The following is a 17,645-nucleotide window of genomic DNA, read 5'->3' on the forward strand; positions in this document are numbered from 1 at the left end:
AAGACCTGTCAGTCTTCGGATGTGTCATTCGTGAATTGTTCGATGGAGAGCTGCTGCTTAAAAGGGGAAACCCCAAAACGGGTCAGGTCAAGCAGTACCAAAATGGATCAATCCTCACAAATGCAACAAGAACAAATGGAGACATTGGTTCGAATTCCCTCTTTCTGGCCCATTACGTTTGGGCTAAAGGCCCTCGAAGGTCCTTCTAATGATCTGTAAAGGGTCATAAACTGATAAGAGCCCACTTCAAATTGGCAGATCTTCAGGCCAATTGGCTGCTCTATTCATCCTGCCAACTCTTGAGAGGGGCAAGAACACAACTTTTCTGGTGATTAGCTTTCCGACCCTTAGAAAAGACGATGCCATGGAAGGGAAAAGGAGTTCTTAAGGGATGTCTTCATTGTCTAAGAATAGAGTCAAATTATGCTCGTAGTAGTCGATCAACCTCGTTATGTACCAGATGACGACGACCTCTGCTACCACTAAACTAATAATGGTCCCTTTTTCGATATCTTAGCCAATTGAGTGAGGTTATGTCCATAAGCGAACCACCCTCCGGCTACCCGAAAAACTGTTTGTCAACTGCACTCATGCTGGAGTATCTGGTGCTTGGTCTTTCTGGTTGAGCGTGAGCTAGAGAGGAGTGTAATCGCGGTGCTCCCAAAAGAATTCCTGAACCTCTGATTCGATTTCATTGCGAGAGCTGCGTGTTCCATGTCAGCAAGCAATGGATATGGAACGAACGACGGAACGGAGGAATGAAGCAAGGAACGTTTCCTCCAGCTCTCTCTCTCTCCCTTTTCCTTCGTTTTCCACTTTTCCTCACTTGCTTCGAGTTGCCTGGGTTTGGTTGGGTGAAGCCTCGAGGGTTCGTACGTATATCACTTTCCGCAATGGTTGACGCGTGGAATCACTGCATGCATTACTTACTTTTACATCTTCATAGTTCGTCGTAAGTTCTCCACTTGGCATGTCACTACATTAGTTGCGTTGGTTCGTGCGTTCTTATATCCTTTTTTTTTTTGGAGGTGGCACGGGAAAATGCGCCATTCTCGGGCCCGCACCATAAAAGTGAGTAAGCGTTGGGTTGGAATGTTTCAAAATGGCGAAATCGAAAGCTGAGCAGAGCATTTCCATTCTTGCCACATTTATGGCCTCTCAGGCAATTACTCTTGAGAATGGAGCCAATGTATGAACCACCCTGACAACCACCCAACAAGATCGATACCATAAAGTGTCTCAAAAGGGATCAACGTTTCACCGATTGAAGTGACTGGTTCCTTTTCAGTTTTATTCACTAGCTATTTCTCAGTCATTTGAATTCTTTTGGGTGAAAAAGCGCTCGGTTGTAACTAGAGATTGCAATTTGATAACGCGGAAGCGTTTCAGATGGATTTGTAATTTGCCAAGTCGACTTGGAATTCACTAGATGGAAAAAAACCGTAGTCAATTCCAATGCTCTCACTGAAGTAGTTGCCCAAAAACACATAATGAATATCCACCAGATACACACACAGGTCTATTACTCATGCTCACTTGAAGAGCGTGTTCGTCTTTGATGGGTAATCAAAATGTAAGCTGTCGAGCGGTCGACTGTCATGGTCTACTCGCTCTACAGGTACATAATTACTACACGAGCCGTGGGATTAATTTATTAATGCCGACTTTGAAGGCAGCAGCTCAGGGAAGCCTAGCCATCATCCTTTTGGCTCCATATTTCGGATAGCTCAAACTTATGGAGGTCTTTTTCCCGGTTGGGAGGTGGAACTAATTTGTGCGCTAACGACTGCTTTAGACCTTACACCAAAGGGCCCTTTGAAATGTTAAATGAGCAGGAGTTCTCACAATTTATTTCGTGCCCGAGTTTGGGTGGGCATCGCTTATCCACCTTCGGCGTCTGGTTGAGGAGCAAACGACTTCCTCGTTCCTGGTGCGCCTTGTTCCTGGCTTCTGTCCAGGACTAGCTACGGTACGTAATAGGGCCTCTTGGGGGAGGAGAAGAAGAAGAAGAAGGAGGAGGAGGAACGAACTTCCCTGGTTGGCTCTTGGCTCGTCCTCCTCCCATCAACATTTTCATCCTTATTTGCAACGGTCTCCTTGTGTGAGAACGGGGTTTTCCTTGCTAATCTGAGGAGAGGCCCCATTTACTTCCCTGTCTTTTCCCGACGCGAATTCATGAAAGGAGCTCGCTCTAGCGAGCCATCTTCAATAGTTGGATACTCGAGCAAATGGCATGCTTTCGGATTAAAATTCACAAACACAACCGTGCGTCCTCCTGAATTTATGTAGACAGCACGTGCGATTGGAAGTGGGTGGTTGCATTAGTTTCTGTATCACAATGCTAATACGGGATTTGGGCTTTCGTCTACTGTATTCCATTTCGCTCAATGGCTTGTCTGGACGGTTCCCATTGGTGCCATTTCATCTAGATGAAAGTATCGCTCTAAATGACGTCTCTTTGAACGCCATTACACAAAAGAGTGCTGGCCTGGGTTCCACGGGGAATGCCCGCGATAACTCACATTTGGACCCTAATGAAATGTTTTCCACATATGAAGGTGATGCCATGAACTTCCCAGCGTGTTGGGGAGGTATCCAGAATTGGCAATAATACTCCTACTGAGAAAGGATCTTTTGTTGGAAATCGTTCCACCCTCAAGAGAGCTCATGGAGTCCCATTCACATTCCCATGGTATTGAATCGTGCCAGCAAGCGGATCAGTAACCCTGAAGTTTGGCTATTTCATCCTGTACCCCCAAGCCAACACCGTACCAATGAGGAAGGAACAACAAGCGAACATCGAACGACCGAGATGGCTTTGACAAACAACATTTTAGAACAAGGCCACTGGTCCCCAAATGGACAAACGAAGCTTTTTGGGGGCCTCGAACATTTCCCCAAGACCTACTTTGCGCATTTGGTGGGTACATAGTACAAGGTCAAAAAAGGGTGACGACCTCGACGGCATAAATGTTTGATGCTGTTGCTGTTGTTACTTTTGTAATACTCTTGTTGATCGCGTTTAAGAGCTTCCCGGAGATTTGGTCAAGACCTTGAGCACCATTTAGACACATCGAATGTGACGACCTTAAGAAAAGGCTGTTTACCCCTTTAATACAAATTCTTCACCCCAACTTCTAACTTGCCAGGTTCCTTGGCGCTATCAGCTTTCGAAATAGAAGTAGTGCTTCTTTTTCATTTCCTTAGGGCTCTTCAAATGCGTGGCGTGGCTGCTCGTCGTCTCTAGGGTCTGTCCCTTTCACGTTCGTCCCCTTTCTAAAGGGGTACCTAGTGTGGCCGTACAACGAAAGCTACCGTGGAGAAAATTTTAATCAAAGTTAATCTCCAAGATATATCTTATCCAAGAATTTGGAACTGACATGCCTCTGAGTTTGAGTTCGTTCCAAAGAAGTGCTCCAAACGGTGTATAACTCCATCTAACAAACAAAGTAAAGGCCTATTGGTTGATTGTTTGTTCGTTTCTTTCTTTCTTTCTCTCAGAACAGATCGCTCGCAGTCGAACAGAGGCAAACATTTAGAATCAAGTTCAACCATACAGAGCGAAGACCATAACTTACACAGAATATTGAGCTTGGCTTCAGCTTCCAATTGCGGATGAGTTCCGGTTCGAGGGGTGCCCACTGCCGGATGACGGGCCACGCATTTCACTCTCGTTCCATCGAAGTCAGCTTGGGCCTTGAGTTTGATTTTGCTCACGGTCGTAAAAGTGCCGTTCCGTGAGCCCGAGTATACATCTTCAGTGACTTCTGCAAAGTAAACGAATTGTTTGAACTAGTTTGCCAAACCACAATGGGGCCAGCCAGGGTTGATTATGTTCTCATTAGAAGCTGTAGTGCTTTTAAGACGACTTTAGTCTCGAGAGTCAGCGAGAAGGTCCGACTGGAACCACCGAGCATCGGAGGCCATTTCAGAGTTTTTGCCCTTCTCTACAAGATTTAACGAGAATGAGCCTACTAGACCATTCAACCGACCAAGGACAAAACACGAGGCGATACGAGCTCGTTTCCAAGCTCCCGACCAGGAAAACAACTAGACGTGAAGAAGTGAAACAAAAACCAGGCCCGGTATCTACTTTTACTTTTGAAATGTGTTATTGCTATACGCTGGTGATGGACTAAAATTGAATTCGACTGAAACTGAAACTCTCGCTGTGGTACGCATATTTTTGCGCAGGTTTCGGCCCATTCGTTCCCAAGAAAACTGCCAAGAACATGAGACTGTAAAAAGACAAGTCCATTTTCAGACGAGCATTTCGTGGATCCTCAAACTTATTGAAACGGAAGGGAGCGACTTTTTGAACATTCAGTCGATTAGAGCACATCATTGTGTCGTTTCCAGTTTTCTACCCGAAGAATATGAACTTACTGCATTTCCAGCCTATATTAATACTAATTGAATTAGAGATGCCAAAATGCATTTTGATCGACTGTTTATACTCTGGTAACACACCTGGCATCCACGACAGGAGTGTGTTTCTATTAATCTAGATCTACCCACCATACCCAATTCAATAAGCTAGAGATGAATAGAAATATGAATAGACCTAAACCATAAAGATAAAAGAGCTTCGGCAAAGTACCTTGACAACATCCAGTGCCGATAAATGGACCCATTTTTGCATTTTCTTCACACTCATTCACTTGAAGCCCTTGAAAAGGTTTCTCCACACTCAATCTCTCTCAAGAAAAGGCTCCCTAAGCCTTTCCATTTCTCCCTCTTAAGCTTCATGGCAACACCGAAAACCACAGTAAGTGTGTTCAAGATATGTTTGCCTTGATTTGTGTGGGTTCGTTAGTGGCTTACCTGCATTGCGAAGGAGATCGTCGCCTCGGTACCACAGGATCTGGGATTTGGGATTGGAGTCCGCTGAAGTACACGCCAAGGATATCCAGGATCCAGAGCGCGCCGAAGCGGGATCCTGAAGGGTCACACTTGACGGAGCCACTGAAATTGAGCAGACACAACTTGTTTACCATCAATTCAAACTTACATTCATCAACACGACACTCAACCTATTCATACATTGAGGAATGAATTCAAGTAAGAGACACTAAAATCCCGTCTTCCAATTCGCACCAATAAAAACTGCTTTACTACGCCAAGTGATAACCGGCTGAAGTACGTGCTCGAGCATTGGTGAACTTGTTGCACCCACCACCCTTTTTGTCATTGATGATTGATTTTCAGGAAGATCCCAAATCCCGTTTTGATTCAATGCCAGATTTCCAGGCCGTCGTGGAGGCTTGGAGAGGCTGAGGAGAGGCTGAGGAGGTTGTCTTTGAACGAGCCCAAAGACCTGGCCAAGGCTTCTTCGCTAATCGATTGGTCGAGGGACGACGAGTCCTCTCATTCTCGTCCGTTTTTTCCCTTCTGCCCCTTATCCTCCTCTAGTGGAAATCCTTCCAAACTTTTGCCGAAGACTGGACGATCTTGCCTGCCTCTTGGTTCTTGCTGGGTTCAATTCCGAGGATGAGATATATTCAGCTGTCCGACTAACTTTCCCCTAACTCATCTTGAGCAATCTTGTGCGAATACATGTGCACTAAGTGAGAGCAACTGCATCCTGATCTTGAATGCTCAATGGTGGTGTGCCCGGTTATGTCATGCCAAAAATCTGAGGTGTACTGTGTGTATCCATTTGGATCTTATCAAACGTTTGAGCATGAGAGGAACTTTCTTATTTTTCTCAGGCTGCCAACACTAGATGCCACCAAAGATAAGTCGTGTGTTCAGGGGACCCTCGTCTTCTCGTTTTCGACTGTCGGTCTGAATTCATGGTCATTGCCTTAACTATAAAAAGGCGACATCACGTTGGGCGAAGCGAGCTTGCTTCAAAGACACAGAGAGAGGTATGTTATCCGGAGGAAAATCAAGAGGGCGAAAATCTCCTTTATCTACCTCTTAAGGAGCTTGAACTTGCTCCTAAGCTACTCCTTCTATTTGGCTGGGAGGATGAGACACGGAGAAAACATTTCCTTTCACAAATTAGGTCAGTCCGTGATACGTTTTTCTTCTCACTTTGTTTCTCAAGAACCCCTCTATAGGCTCCCCTGTATCTACTAATATCTGGAATCAAAGATGGGTGGGTCTCTACTTCGAGACATTTCGCCTATTGAATGAATGAAGCTTGATCTGCCAAAAGGATAGACTGGTCATGGGCTATGAACCTGGAATGGTTTCCTTCTAGTCCATTCTAGCCCATTGCTTCTTCCTTAGAACTCGTCAATGATCCATATCTGGGTCAAGCTTGCCTATTTTGACAAACTATTGAGGCCAGGAGGCATGCTCAAGCAACTCATATTTGAAATCTTACCTTGGATCTGAACAAAGGCTGGCGCCCGGAGAGGCACCTTCATGGCAGCATTGGGACCAGGAAGAACTTGGCACTCGAAGTTCTCGTCTTCTCCCAACCGGACGGACTTGACAAAGAGATTGAATTCCCCATCCGCGTGGTTGGACATCAATTCACAACGGGAGCAGATCTGTTTCACTTGCTCGTTCGAATAGCCTACGAAGGGTACGGAAATGTCAAGCAACGGTTACTGGTTTATTACTTTATTGTTGTGACCCAACATTGTATTCGTGGACGAGGTAGGAAGGTGTGATTTGAATCGGGAGAGCGGAATTGCTTTCACTAGCTTGACTTGACATGCTCTCATAAATTCCCTTGAGTGTAAGGAATCAATAGTCAGATTTTCTTCCCCTTCACTCGTTTGCCTACCACCATCAAGTGAGAATTGAGAGTTGAGAAAAAGAAGAAGAAAAATAGACTCGGAGAAGGCGTTGAGCTTGTCAGGAATGGATTTCATCCATGTCTTGAATGGGACCGATTTATATCAAGCTCGTTGTAAGATGGTAGAGACCTGAGGATATCCGGTGAAGGAAGGCACTCCTATGCTCATCTGCTGTCTGATCCAAACAACTATTCTTTTGATCGACCTTAGATGGCCTTTTTTCGCTTTGACCTGAATTTCCCCGCTCCCCACAGTCCCAGCCCCGCCAGGGCCAGGTACCCCTGATTCTACTCTTCTGACCACCAAATAGAAGAATCCCGATTCTCTCATGTTCTTACCCATAGCGAATCCATTCCTGGTCCATTGGACGCGGCCTTGCAAATTGCCCACTTTGCATTTGAGCAGAATGTCTTGGCCTTCGTTCACGGTTTGATTGACTGGTTTTTCAATGAAGAATTGGCTGGTCGAGCCCGAGAAACTTGCTTCGAGGACACCTGGAATAGAATAAACCATCATAAAGTATCGCTCAAGGATTGATTGATTGGTCGAACAAGTGAGTCAAAGTAAGTAATGAGTTATGGGTTGAAGATTGTGTGCCAATCAAAGACCGTCGAAACCCTCCCAGGATTAAGCTCCAATCAATCCAATTCATCGGAAAAGGTGACAAAGATGATGAAGCAGAACAAGAACAGGATGAGCTGAAATTGCACGCTCAGCAACTCATTTCATACGTGGAATCCCACGACGTCCTCAATCATGACAAGGTGTCCCAAGGCCTTAAGACGGATTTGATTGTCTTTGGCATGAGAGGACACCTAAGCAAGGACAAAGGTGGCAGGCGTTTATCACCAATATGAATTGTAACACCGTCTCAAGGCTAAATCGAATCTCCATTTTTGGGTCTTTTCTGCGGAGCAGACAATGATTGGTTCCCCTGCCTGAGCTTGATGTGATCAAATATAAATGGTCGTATAAATAAGCGAATTCAGTTCATGGTCAATAAAACTCATATATCTTCTTTACTCGGTTGATCCTATTCCCATTTAGATTGAACACCTTTGACAGTTTTCAAGGTGTGCATGCAATGCTAATATTGGTTGAACTCGAAGAAAGTTGATACGTTTGTGGGTGATCGATTTCACATCATCCATGTGTATCAGTGATTTACAATTGTACTGGAATGTCTTTGAGGGCATCACTTTTATCTCAGCTTATCGATGCAAAGGATGGTATCTCATAGGACGATGAGCCGAGGAAGAAGGAGATGTAGAGAGAGGGGCCTCTTAAGAACCCCTTGGATCAGAAGAAGGACCATCATACTCACAAGGGGGAAAAGCTTACAACATACAGCACTTGCATTCGATCGAGTGGGTGGGTGACTGTACTTTTCCCTGAGTGGAATGTTTATGTCCCGGGAACGATCCACTGACCCTGGATCAAGACATTCTTCATTTAATAGCCACTTATATTGCAATGATTTGACCAGATGGACTGCACAACCTGCTAATCGATTATATTTGTTAACGAGCTCGATGACTTTTGAACCAATCTTCAATCATTGAGGTTTCCTTTCCACGGTGGTTCCCACTATACTTGAGAAGATTATGCTCAAATGCCAAGACTTCTAGTTGCGTTTTTCATTCCTTAAACAACACAAGGACGAATTTTGAAAAACTGTGCATCAATAAAAGTAGCTCTTATCAATACATTAATCCACTGAAAACCCTATTAGAAGATCGTATTTTTAAAATCGTTATTAAAAGACATGGTCAGCATTCTTAGTTACGCCTTCAATCAAAATTTCATAAAAATCCATGGAACAGGCTCTGACATATTACCTTTCAAAAGTTGTAATCTGCACCGAATTTGACTGCAATATGCTCTGGTTATACCTTATAGAAATTGCCAAGAAATATAACATGCTTTTTCAATGTCCTTAAAGTAAATAGAAATATTCCACTTTTCAAAAGTAGGCAGAAAAAGCAAAAAATACTTTATAATATCACTTAAAAATTACTTAAAATAAACAATTCGTAACTATAACATCACAATCGTTAACCATGAGGTCATTTGTTTGTGATCTTAAAGTTTAAGGCATTTTTATTACCATTTGATGAATACGTTTTTGGGACGTAGAAAATAATCTGAGCAAAAAGTGAAAGATTTGAAAATTCAAGTGGCAAATGTCTCCTTGTAAAATTTCAACCACATGATTGGCTAGTGCTAAAAGCACACAATTTGTTTTTTGCAATTAGCTAAAGTAGGTTAATGTCATTTTCGACCTATTTTACAGCAAAATGATACTTTCAAAGTGTAATAACTAAGCATCTGCACAATAGATATTGATGAAATTTTATGTCAGTGCATAACTAAGAGTACTGATGACATTGTTTGACTAGGCTTTGCACAACGATACTTGAAAATGTAGTTTAAGTGCATTAATACACTAATATGAGCTACTTTTAAAGATGCTTATTGAACAAAAATTGTTCCTTTTGTTTCTTTAGCCACTTAATCAGGAATTATAACCACCGTGTTTCTTTAGCATGATATCATCATTATTATTATCATTTTTCTGTCATTGTTTGGGTCTTTACTTTGAGAAAGGTCGTTGAAAACATACGTTCATTGACAAGGTTGAGACATTGATCGGGCCTAGAAATGACACAATGAATGAGCTTCTTGGGACAAAGAGTTTTTTTCCATTTAATCTCTTAGAGCCTTGTTGTGTTTTTTCTTTGCTCTTCAAAGAGTTGGGAGGAAATGTCGAAATGAACAAACTTTCCCTTAAGAGACATAGGAAAGTTTGGGAGGATTTCAGTTTGTTTTTTGCTGTAAAATGGCTGGTAAGTCCAATGTCTCTTCGATGACTCTGAGCTCTCTACCAGTTCTCCATCAAGAAGGTAGAATGGTGCAATTAAAATCCCACCACGTTGAAGGTGTTTTTTTGCCATTTCCCTCGCTCGTTCATTCACCACGTGCGTACCAAAAACCCCACGTGGAAAGTCGATTTTCTCGGCTAAATTTGACAAGGAAGATTGGAATCTTGTTGGGTATGAGGAGACTCACGGCTTCTTTGCCTTTCTCGAGGAAAAAATCTGATGGAAGAGGACAGCTAGGACGGACGAGCAAGACAACCTTGGCTTGATGATGGCATGTCTCTGGAAGAAGTTCATCTTGTTCCATCTCAAGATTTCACCGCCTACAACAGTTATCTATCCGTCTCGTTAGGAAGCCAAAGTGGGGCCAAATATGCATTTGTGGATTAGACGACTAGTGAGTTTGAAAAGTCTGACTAGCACAAATAGATTGCCTTGATTGGTCGTGACAAAAGGCTACGGCGGAACGATGGTTTGACGCTACGGTTGATTCTTTTTCTTTTGCTGAGGACAGCGAAAATGTCAGCCTCTTTAATGGCCTTGAGGCTTGAATCTGGAAATGCTATCAGGATGTCGTTCAAGCTTTCAATTGGTAGCCAACATCGATGGATTGGCTTCAATTGATGTTTGAGCTGGCGATTGTTGGGATTTGCGCCGGAAATTCTTGCCCCATATCAAGGAAGCCATTGTTAAGGAGCCGTAAATTGTCCTTTCCATTGGGCTGATTAGGCTACGTGTGGACACCATAACGTAGAAATAAAAGAATACGATCTTAAGATGCCGGTCTTTTCAAGAAGATATTAATGAAAAACATTTCAAATCCTGCAAAGGTAAACTCCACAACACTTATGACATCCAAATAAGATTTTTGCGCAATGACTTCGTTTTATACTCTTTGCTTGATAGCGCATCAAAACTGTTCGATCGGTTTAAATTTTTTCTGATTTTCAAAATTAAAAGGAATAAGTTAGAGAGAACTCGTCCATTGGTAGAGGAGGTTGACTTATGACGGCTTTTTATTAAATTAAAAAAAAGGTTTTAAAACGAAAAGTAAACAAATGACATAAATTAGCCAAAGTCTAATACTTTGTCAAAATGCAGACTGCGTCGTTTGAATAAACCCCCGTGCTAAGACTCGACTACCATGAAAATACTTCGATTGTTTCAGACTCTCTGAGGAAATTGAAATGGCTCGAGGTTCTCAACCCAAAGGGTTGATGGAAGATCTTGCAGCCAATTTTGTCACGGAAACTGTCACAAAAACGCACCTATTTGAATGCCACGTCATTTCATGAGCTAAGCATCTTAGAAACGGATCCTTTTCGTTCTCTCATTGTCATTCTGTCAAAGGAAGCGTGGATTTTCCGCTTAATATGGAAACAGATCGCGAAGCAATGTGATTCAAATGCGAGAGATCTTGATCCAAACCCAATTCTACTTTTTGTCCTTTTTTTTCACAACAAACTAATCCTTAGAAGCCCAATTACTTGTTAGTAATCTTATCTGTTCCCTATATTAGATTGACCTTGTTTTCGAGCGTTTAGTGGAAAGGATGTGAAAACGAGTGGCAATTTAAGAGCCTCCAAAGTAAATCAATTTCCTTTGGCAAAATTTCAAAGGCACGAGGTGAGATCCCCAAAGAGCTTCAATACAAAGTTGCCTCAGCCTAGGGAGGAAAGTTAGTAAATCCTCAGCCACATTTTTCTCTCACCACTCTGAAATAACATCCGCCTCTCCAGATACAAGGCCAGTAGTACGGTAGTACGAGTTGGATGAATCGAAATGAAGCGCCGAAAAAGTTCTAAATAATGTTCGTTTAGGCTTGACTCACTAAGCGAGCGAAGGGCCCTTTATTGGACAGTTGCCCTTAACCTAGGTAAACACGAAGAACAAAAAAGGATATCCAGGCCTACCTATCTTCCCAAACTAAATGATGTCTGTTTCTTCCCGTATATGATATTTCGTTCGTTGTAAGTGGGTTGGTTTCTCATGGCCCCCCTTGCACACAATAGAACAAAATATTTCTTGATCTATCTTCTGTATGCTATTTTCGTTGTTTTTCACCTTTCATGGACCATTCGTTCAAGTTGCTCATCCTCTGTGTCTCAATGATTCTTCCATTTTTCCTTCTGACACATTGGTAGATACAAAACCATATCCGCCTGATATTGGCATATACAAGGTCAACAAAGATGGATTTGAACGTGAGCTTAGGACCAAGATTTGGTCCGTATCTCAAGCGTTGGATATGAATGTGGGCAAAGCAATAAAGGCCATCTGGCCTTAAATGGAGCATCGTACACGTTTAACAGCCGCCGGCCTCCTAATGTACATACACTATAGAAAGGGGTAAGTAGGATGATCCAACCATTTCAATTTAGCTGGGACCAGTTTCTCATAATGAAGCTGGGGAAGAAACCTTCGTTTGAGAGGTAAGAGCCAATTATCGGCTTATAAAGCAAAACCAGCCAAATGAATGGGAGAGGAAAGCAAATTTGAAGACTCGCCCTTCGAAACCAACCCAGTAAACCGCACTCTACCGGAAAGGCAACCATTGAGGAACAAGTTAGTTAACTTGCTTTCTTGTGTTCCCTGGCTTTTTTCCCTTGTCAGATGGTAGTATTTCTTCTCATTCGCAACTCGTCCGTCACTCTCATCATCAGCGTTCCTCGTGCAGAGCCTAGGAGATGTGCTCCATGTCAGTAGTGTACTCGTGTGTGTTGTACGAATATGTAGAAAACTGTACTACACATTGTAATACTACGAGTAAGACCACGTCGCACTCTGGGATCCTTGTATCTGTTTCACAGTCTCACTCAAGAGTTGACGGAAGACCCGGCTGTGTAGGTAGTAGCACTTTCACAGGATGGTGATGATGACGGCGAAGGCCAGGAAGATAGTGAAGCTGGTAAGGTCATGGTCGTTAATAGCGAAGAATGATGGCTTAAGGGGATCTAAAATGACAATCCCCCCGCGCAAGCCAAATCCCATTGAGCATGGAATGAGTGTTGCGAGCCCTTTTCCTCGGCCTTGGGTTGTTTTTATTTGCATTTCGACGTACAAGATCTTCAAGTTGGTGGATCCTACTGTTGTAACTCGACGATCCATTAGGAGGGGACTAGGCCTGGGAAGGCAAATTTAGTGGCCCAGAACTCAATTGAGGGGCCAAATGCGGTGCTGTAAATCACATGACAATAGGTTCGAAATCATTTGAACCAACAATGAGATTGGTGCAGTGTGCATTGTTGTTTTCCATGGCCTCGTGTTCCTCACTGGTTGGCCATCCATCATTACAAGATGCGAGGGAAACAAGACTATTACCAAAAGATAGGGCAATGGAATGGGAATCAAAGCAGACGTGCCATGACATCGAAGTGAATATCTTTTTTTGGCATCCACCAACTGGGTTACTTATTCATTATCTTTCATTTGTTTTCTTCGGAGCCTTCGGTTCCCACGAAACAGGATGACAATGTGTTCTTGGAACAAATCTGTTAAGCGAATGGTTCGTTATTATGACTTGTCCATGTGAATGTTGTGGTCTGATTTACATAGCAGTTCCATTTTTCTCGCCTCATCGCCAATTCTGGCGAAAGTCGTTCGTTACCTGTCTCTTTTCAGCTCTCCTCTTCGTTCTCTCAATTTACGTCACTTTGCCCCTCTCTACCTATTTCTGGATCTGCCCATGATTTTCTCTGAGTCCCAAGGATTCGATACTTCGAAAGACCTACTTACTAAATCCCTATCCATAGGAGATCAAAGCTGTTAGCTACCTCGTGGTAAATGTACCACCATACATTCATTTGTTCGCTCAGTCACTCACTGTGTTTGCTTCACAACAGCACGAGTGGTGGTAGTCAAATTGTCGGAAAGGAAAGGACGAACTAATGTAATTGAACGAGAGCAATTACAATATGGCCGCCCAAATGCTTCATTGTCGCTTAAGTAAACGCAAGCTGGGATGAGGTTGAGCAAGATTGACATGAGCAGTAAAGATAGATCGGATGGTAGTTTGCTAATGAGCTCAAGACAGGCTGGAGACCACCTTCCCAGGATGAGAGGATAGTTGACGATAGAGGCGTTAGCCTTGTACCATAAAATGTGCCATATCTACATTGTCGACCTCCCTTCATAAACCTAGTACAAGAACCCGGTACAAGTACTTTTTTGCCCTTTGTGTTCCCCCATTTTTCTTTTATTGGGGCTAAATAACAGCTCCGCCTATACTAACAGCACGTACACACACATACACGTACAGCCGTGGATTAACTTTGCGAAGAAAAAGCATGGTTCATATTGGGAAATTCTGCAATTGAACAATTTTCCATCTATTAAGTTCGCTCTCCAAAAAAGAGAGCTGGGTCGTAGACGAGAAGGGTCCTTAGAAAGTTTGAAAACGACTGATGGTAATGGCTAGCTCATCTGCCGCCCATACAGGTCTTGTACGTAAAGTAAGTAAGTAAGTAAGTAAGTAAGTAAGTAAGTAAGTAAGTAAGTAAGTAAGTAAGTAAGTAAGTAAGTAAGTAAGTAAGTAAGTAAGTAAGTAAGTAAGTAAGTAAGTAAGTAAGTAAGTAAGTAAAGCAGAAAGTAGTTTGTATCCATTGGTCCTTAGTCTGTCTTACCCAATGCCCACTTGTGTGTGTGTGTGGGTCGCAGAACAAATTGGTAGAGAGATTGGTTCCCCCCATTTAGCGTGCTCTACTATCTGCCAGTCAACGCTAACAAGACCACTCTTATGTGGTACTGTAGTAGATCTGAAATTGGCGGCCGAGCGAGTTCGACTATGATGGCATGTCGCATCTTGAGTGCGCTCTGTGGTTCGTCAAAGCTATTTATTTTAATGTAGTTACGACTCACCGCAAGCCAAAAACGGAAGCAATTTTGAAATGGGCTCTCCAGAGTATATAGCTTTCTCAGTTTGTTTCTGATGTGGTAGTAGACTACTAGTAGAAGTAGTGGTAGTAGTAAGGCACTCACACAAAGGAACCAACAAAGCCTACTGCTAATAAAGTTAGAGAACGGCGAGTAAAGAGGGCTGGCTACTTCAAGTTGAGCTTAGACCAGTTTTAAGTCAATGAGCTAATCATCTCGTAAAATTATGTATTCACCGCAAGAACAGCCAACCTCATTTGCGTAGTGTCTCGAGGAAAAGCTTTACTTGGGGATCATATATTGCAGAGATGACGAGATGAACCCATTCTGACGAACTTAGGGCCTGAGAATCTGCAACGAGTAATGGTGTTTTTACTCTGGTTTTATTCTTTGCCTAACTGAAAACGTGCCGGATTTAAGGATATTACGACGATTATTAGCATTTGATTGAACTTGAGTTCCACTTACTTTTCCACCCTTACTCGTTTTTGTGCTTCCCCTAATGGTAGGTACTCGAAAAAATCTGGAGCCTACATGTGTGAATGGGTGTACGCTCCTTGGAACACATGTTGCCGTAGGGCGAACACATAACGCCAATCCATGATTCATACGAACTCTCATCCTGGTTTTTGTTCATCCAGATGGCCTTTAACACTTATCATCCTTCTCCTACTTGAACGTAAGCCTCAGTTAATTCCTCCCTTAACATAACGTATTTCTCAACTGAATCTTTTGAGATTCTCATAGAGTGATTGTCAATTCAAGGACATGCAGTGCATAACTGCATATGTATAGTTTGTTAAGTGAAACATGTGATGTCTTGAAAGGGGGTCGCTTATTGTTGTACTGTCACAATAAAAGACAATAAATGTCAAATAGGAGCTGCGAAAGTGTGTTTTGTGTGTTTTTTGGCGGTTCTTTCTTACCTGTACAAAGCAACCAAATGCTTAAGATCCAAATCCTAGAAAGGACATTCATTCTGGCTGTCTGACGCACTTCCAGGCTGAGAAGCAAAGAAGGTCGGAGGTACCGCTTGTGGCAGAACAGCACATAAGAAGTCGCCTTTTCTTCTTCTTCTTCACTTTGGAACCAATTACGATCATTACCAATTAGTATTGGTCGGGACAACTGCACATTCAGGGGTGGTTATGCAGGGATCTCAATATGATTCATGGCAGGTAGTTTTCTCTCATAGTTGAAAGATGAGATTGTTTCCATTGCCACCGCCGAAATGATCGATTTCATTGATGTCAGATTGCACTTGAAGATGCATTTATCCTGAAAATGCATTAGGAGGTTTCTACAGCGTCAAGCATCAGCTATACAGAGGCCTCTCAATAAACTCGTGGCACAGATGCTTGGAGTAGTAGAAGTAGTAGTAGTAGCATGTGAGTGTGAGTGTGTGAGCCAGTCTTCTTTTTCTAAGGGAGAGAAAGAGGAACATTATAAACTGAACGAGAACGTCGGCACAAGTAAAAGAGAAAAATGTGAAGATGGTTCTTGAATTTCCCACTCCAAAGCTCTTGATTCCTGTTAAATCCAAATTGAAACTAGCAACACACACCATCACGGAGTTCCTCTTTAAACTCATATTCACCCATAATCAAAAGGAAGAGCAATGAAAGCTTCTCGATGCTGTCCGAATGAAACCGGTTTCTTCGTTTAGACAGCCAATTTAGATTTTTCAATATATACATCCGAAGAGTAAGAGTATCTTTTTTCATTACTTCAATCCCAATTTTTTCTAAGAATTCCTTTTCCACTCTCTCACTGACCTGCCTGCTTTCGCTTTCGCTTATGAACAAGGCCTTGGATCTTCGCGCAAGAGGTGCCCTAACCAATGGTTTATTGTAAAACTATTGATTGGGTCCAACCAACACCATTTCAGCACATGTTGTAGGGAGTAAGTAGTAACACCAAAACAGCCAGACTTCGTGAGTCCCTCAGACGAGAGTACGAAGACCAAAAAGAGAATGCTAGGCTTGGTTGCACTTTGGAAGGGACTGGGGATGCCCTTAAAGGACTTTTCTTCTCAAACAGAGAATTATGATGATAGCTTTTCAGCCTTCACACGCACACGAGGCGGAAAGTTCCCGACAGATACCTTGACAGGATTCTTTTTTAGGCGAGGGGGAAGGTTCTCATTTTGAAGCTGGAGAAAATTGTCTAATCTACCTGGCTGATGGTGTGGAATCGAGTTTGAACTTTCTATTGCAAGGTCCAAGAACCCCTTCCAATGGCACCATATCTCTTTCTAAACCATGACAACTTGACATGGGTCAACAAAAAATGAATCACTTGCCCTCCCGAAGGACGTCGGGAAGGACAGGGATGTGATCACTCACCACAACCTGCACATTTTTACCTCGTTTGTCAGAACCACTCATTCAATGGGAAGACAGAGGGCGGCACAAATTCAAAAGAAACACATTGCCATCGGAAGCCGCACAATCGAAAGACGTTGTTGGGCCTCGTTGAGGGTAAAAAGAGGCTGCAGCACACGAGAATACTGTGCTCATGTACTGTGGAACAGCAATCACGACCTTCACGCCGTGCGTGGCTCCAAGCACAACTGCGAAGGTTATCGGGCATTTCTCGTGAATGGGTCACGCTTGGTCTCTCGTGGCCACATGTCAGAGTAATTTTCCCCCCTTCGTCTTTTGATTCCCTCTTTCTTCTGCACCACGTAGGGCTGGCACCTTACCAACGTTACCACCACCACACTTGAAGATGTTTTCTGCCCTCCAGCTCCTCTACTTAACCTCAGCCTGTCCAACTTACTCACTTGACACTTCTCTTCGGACTAGACGAAACAACCGACGATTCTCTTGTGCCAGTGACCCAAGACTAGATATCAACACACTCTGACACATGTGCGGCTTTGTGTAGAGTTGGTGATTCTCTCGATGGAGCTACTCGCCTCGTTGGGAGTGGAAGAGAGTTCTTGTGGTTGCTGTTGTTGCTGTTGTTGGTGGTGGTGGTGGTCTCCCAATCGCATTCATTAAGAGGAAACGATGTGGTCTTTTCTCCACCTGACTCTAGTTTGCGCTCACATGAACTACTAACTTGAGAACGGCTCCGAAGAAGTGGACGGAGCATGTTTTCCATCTCGTCTCCTCCAGCCGTCGTTCTCGCCGTT

General features: G+C 43.1%; 1 protein-coding gene across 1 annotated transcript in view; it reads right to left on the reverse strand.

Moving 5' to 3' along the window:
- LOC131883547 (nephrin-like) overlaps positions 1-17,449 on the reverse strand; it is a 44,448-nt gene extending 26,999 nt beyond the window's left edge. Inside the window, exons 1-6 of the mRNA XM_059231037.1 lie at positions 16,872-17,449; positions 15,433-15,927; positions 7,094-7,249; positions 6,335-6,529; positions 4,825-4,965; positions 3,579-3,767 (exon numbers count right to left, since the gene is read on the reverse strand). Of these exons, the coding sequence (XP_059087020.1) occupies positions 3,579-3,767; positions 4,825-4,965; positions 6,335-6,529; positions 7,094-7,249; positions 15,433-15,484 (733 nt within the window). The 5' untranslated portion in view covers positions 15,485-15,927; positions 16,872-17,449. The remainder of the gene's footprint in view (positions 1-3,578; positions 3,768-4,824; positions 4,966-6,334; positions 6,530-7,093; positions 7,250-15,432; positions 15,928-16,871) is intronic.
- Between the last annotated feature and the right edge of the window lie 196 nt (positions 17,450-17,645).

The sequence above is a fragment of the Tigriopus californicus genome, chromosome 7 (assembly GCF_007210705.1).
Source record: "Tigriopus californicus strain San Diego chromosome 7, Tcal_SD_v2.1, whole genome shotgun sequence".
NCBI classification, from domain to species: Eukaryota; Metazoa; Arthropoda; class Copepoda; order Harpacticoida; family Harpacticidae; genus Tigriopus; species Tigriopus californicus.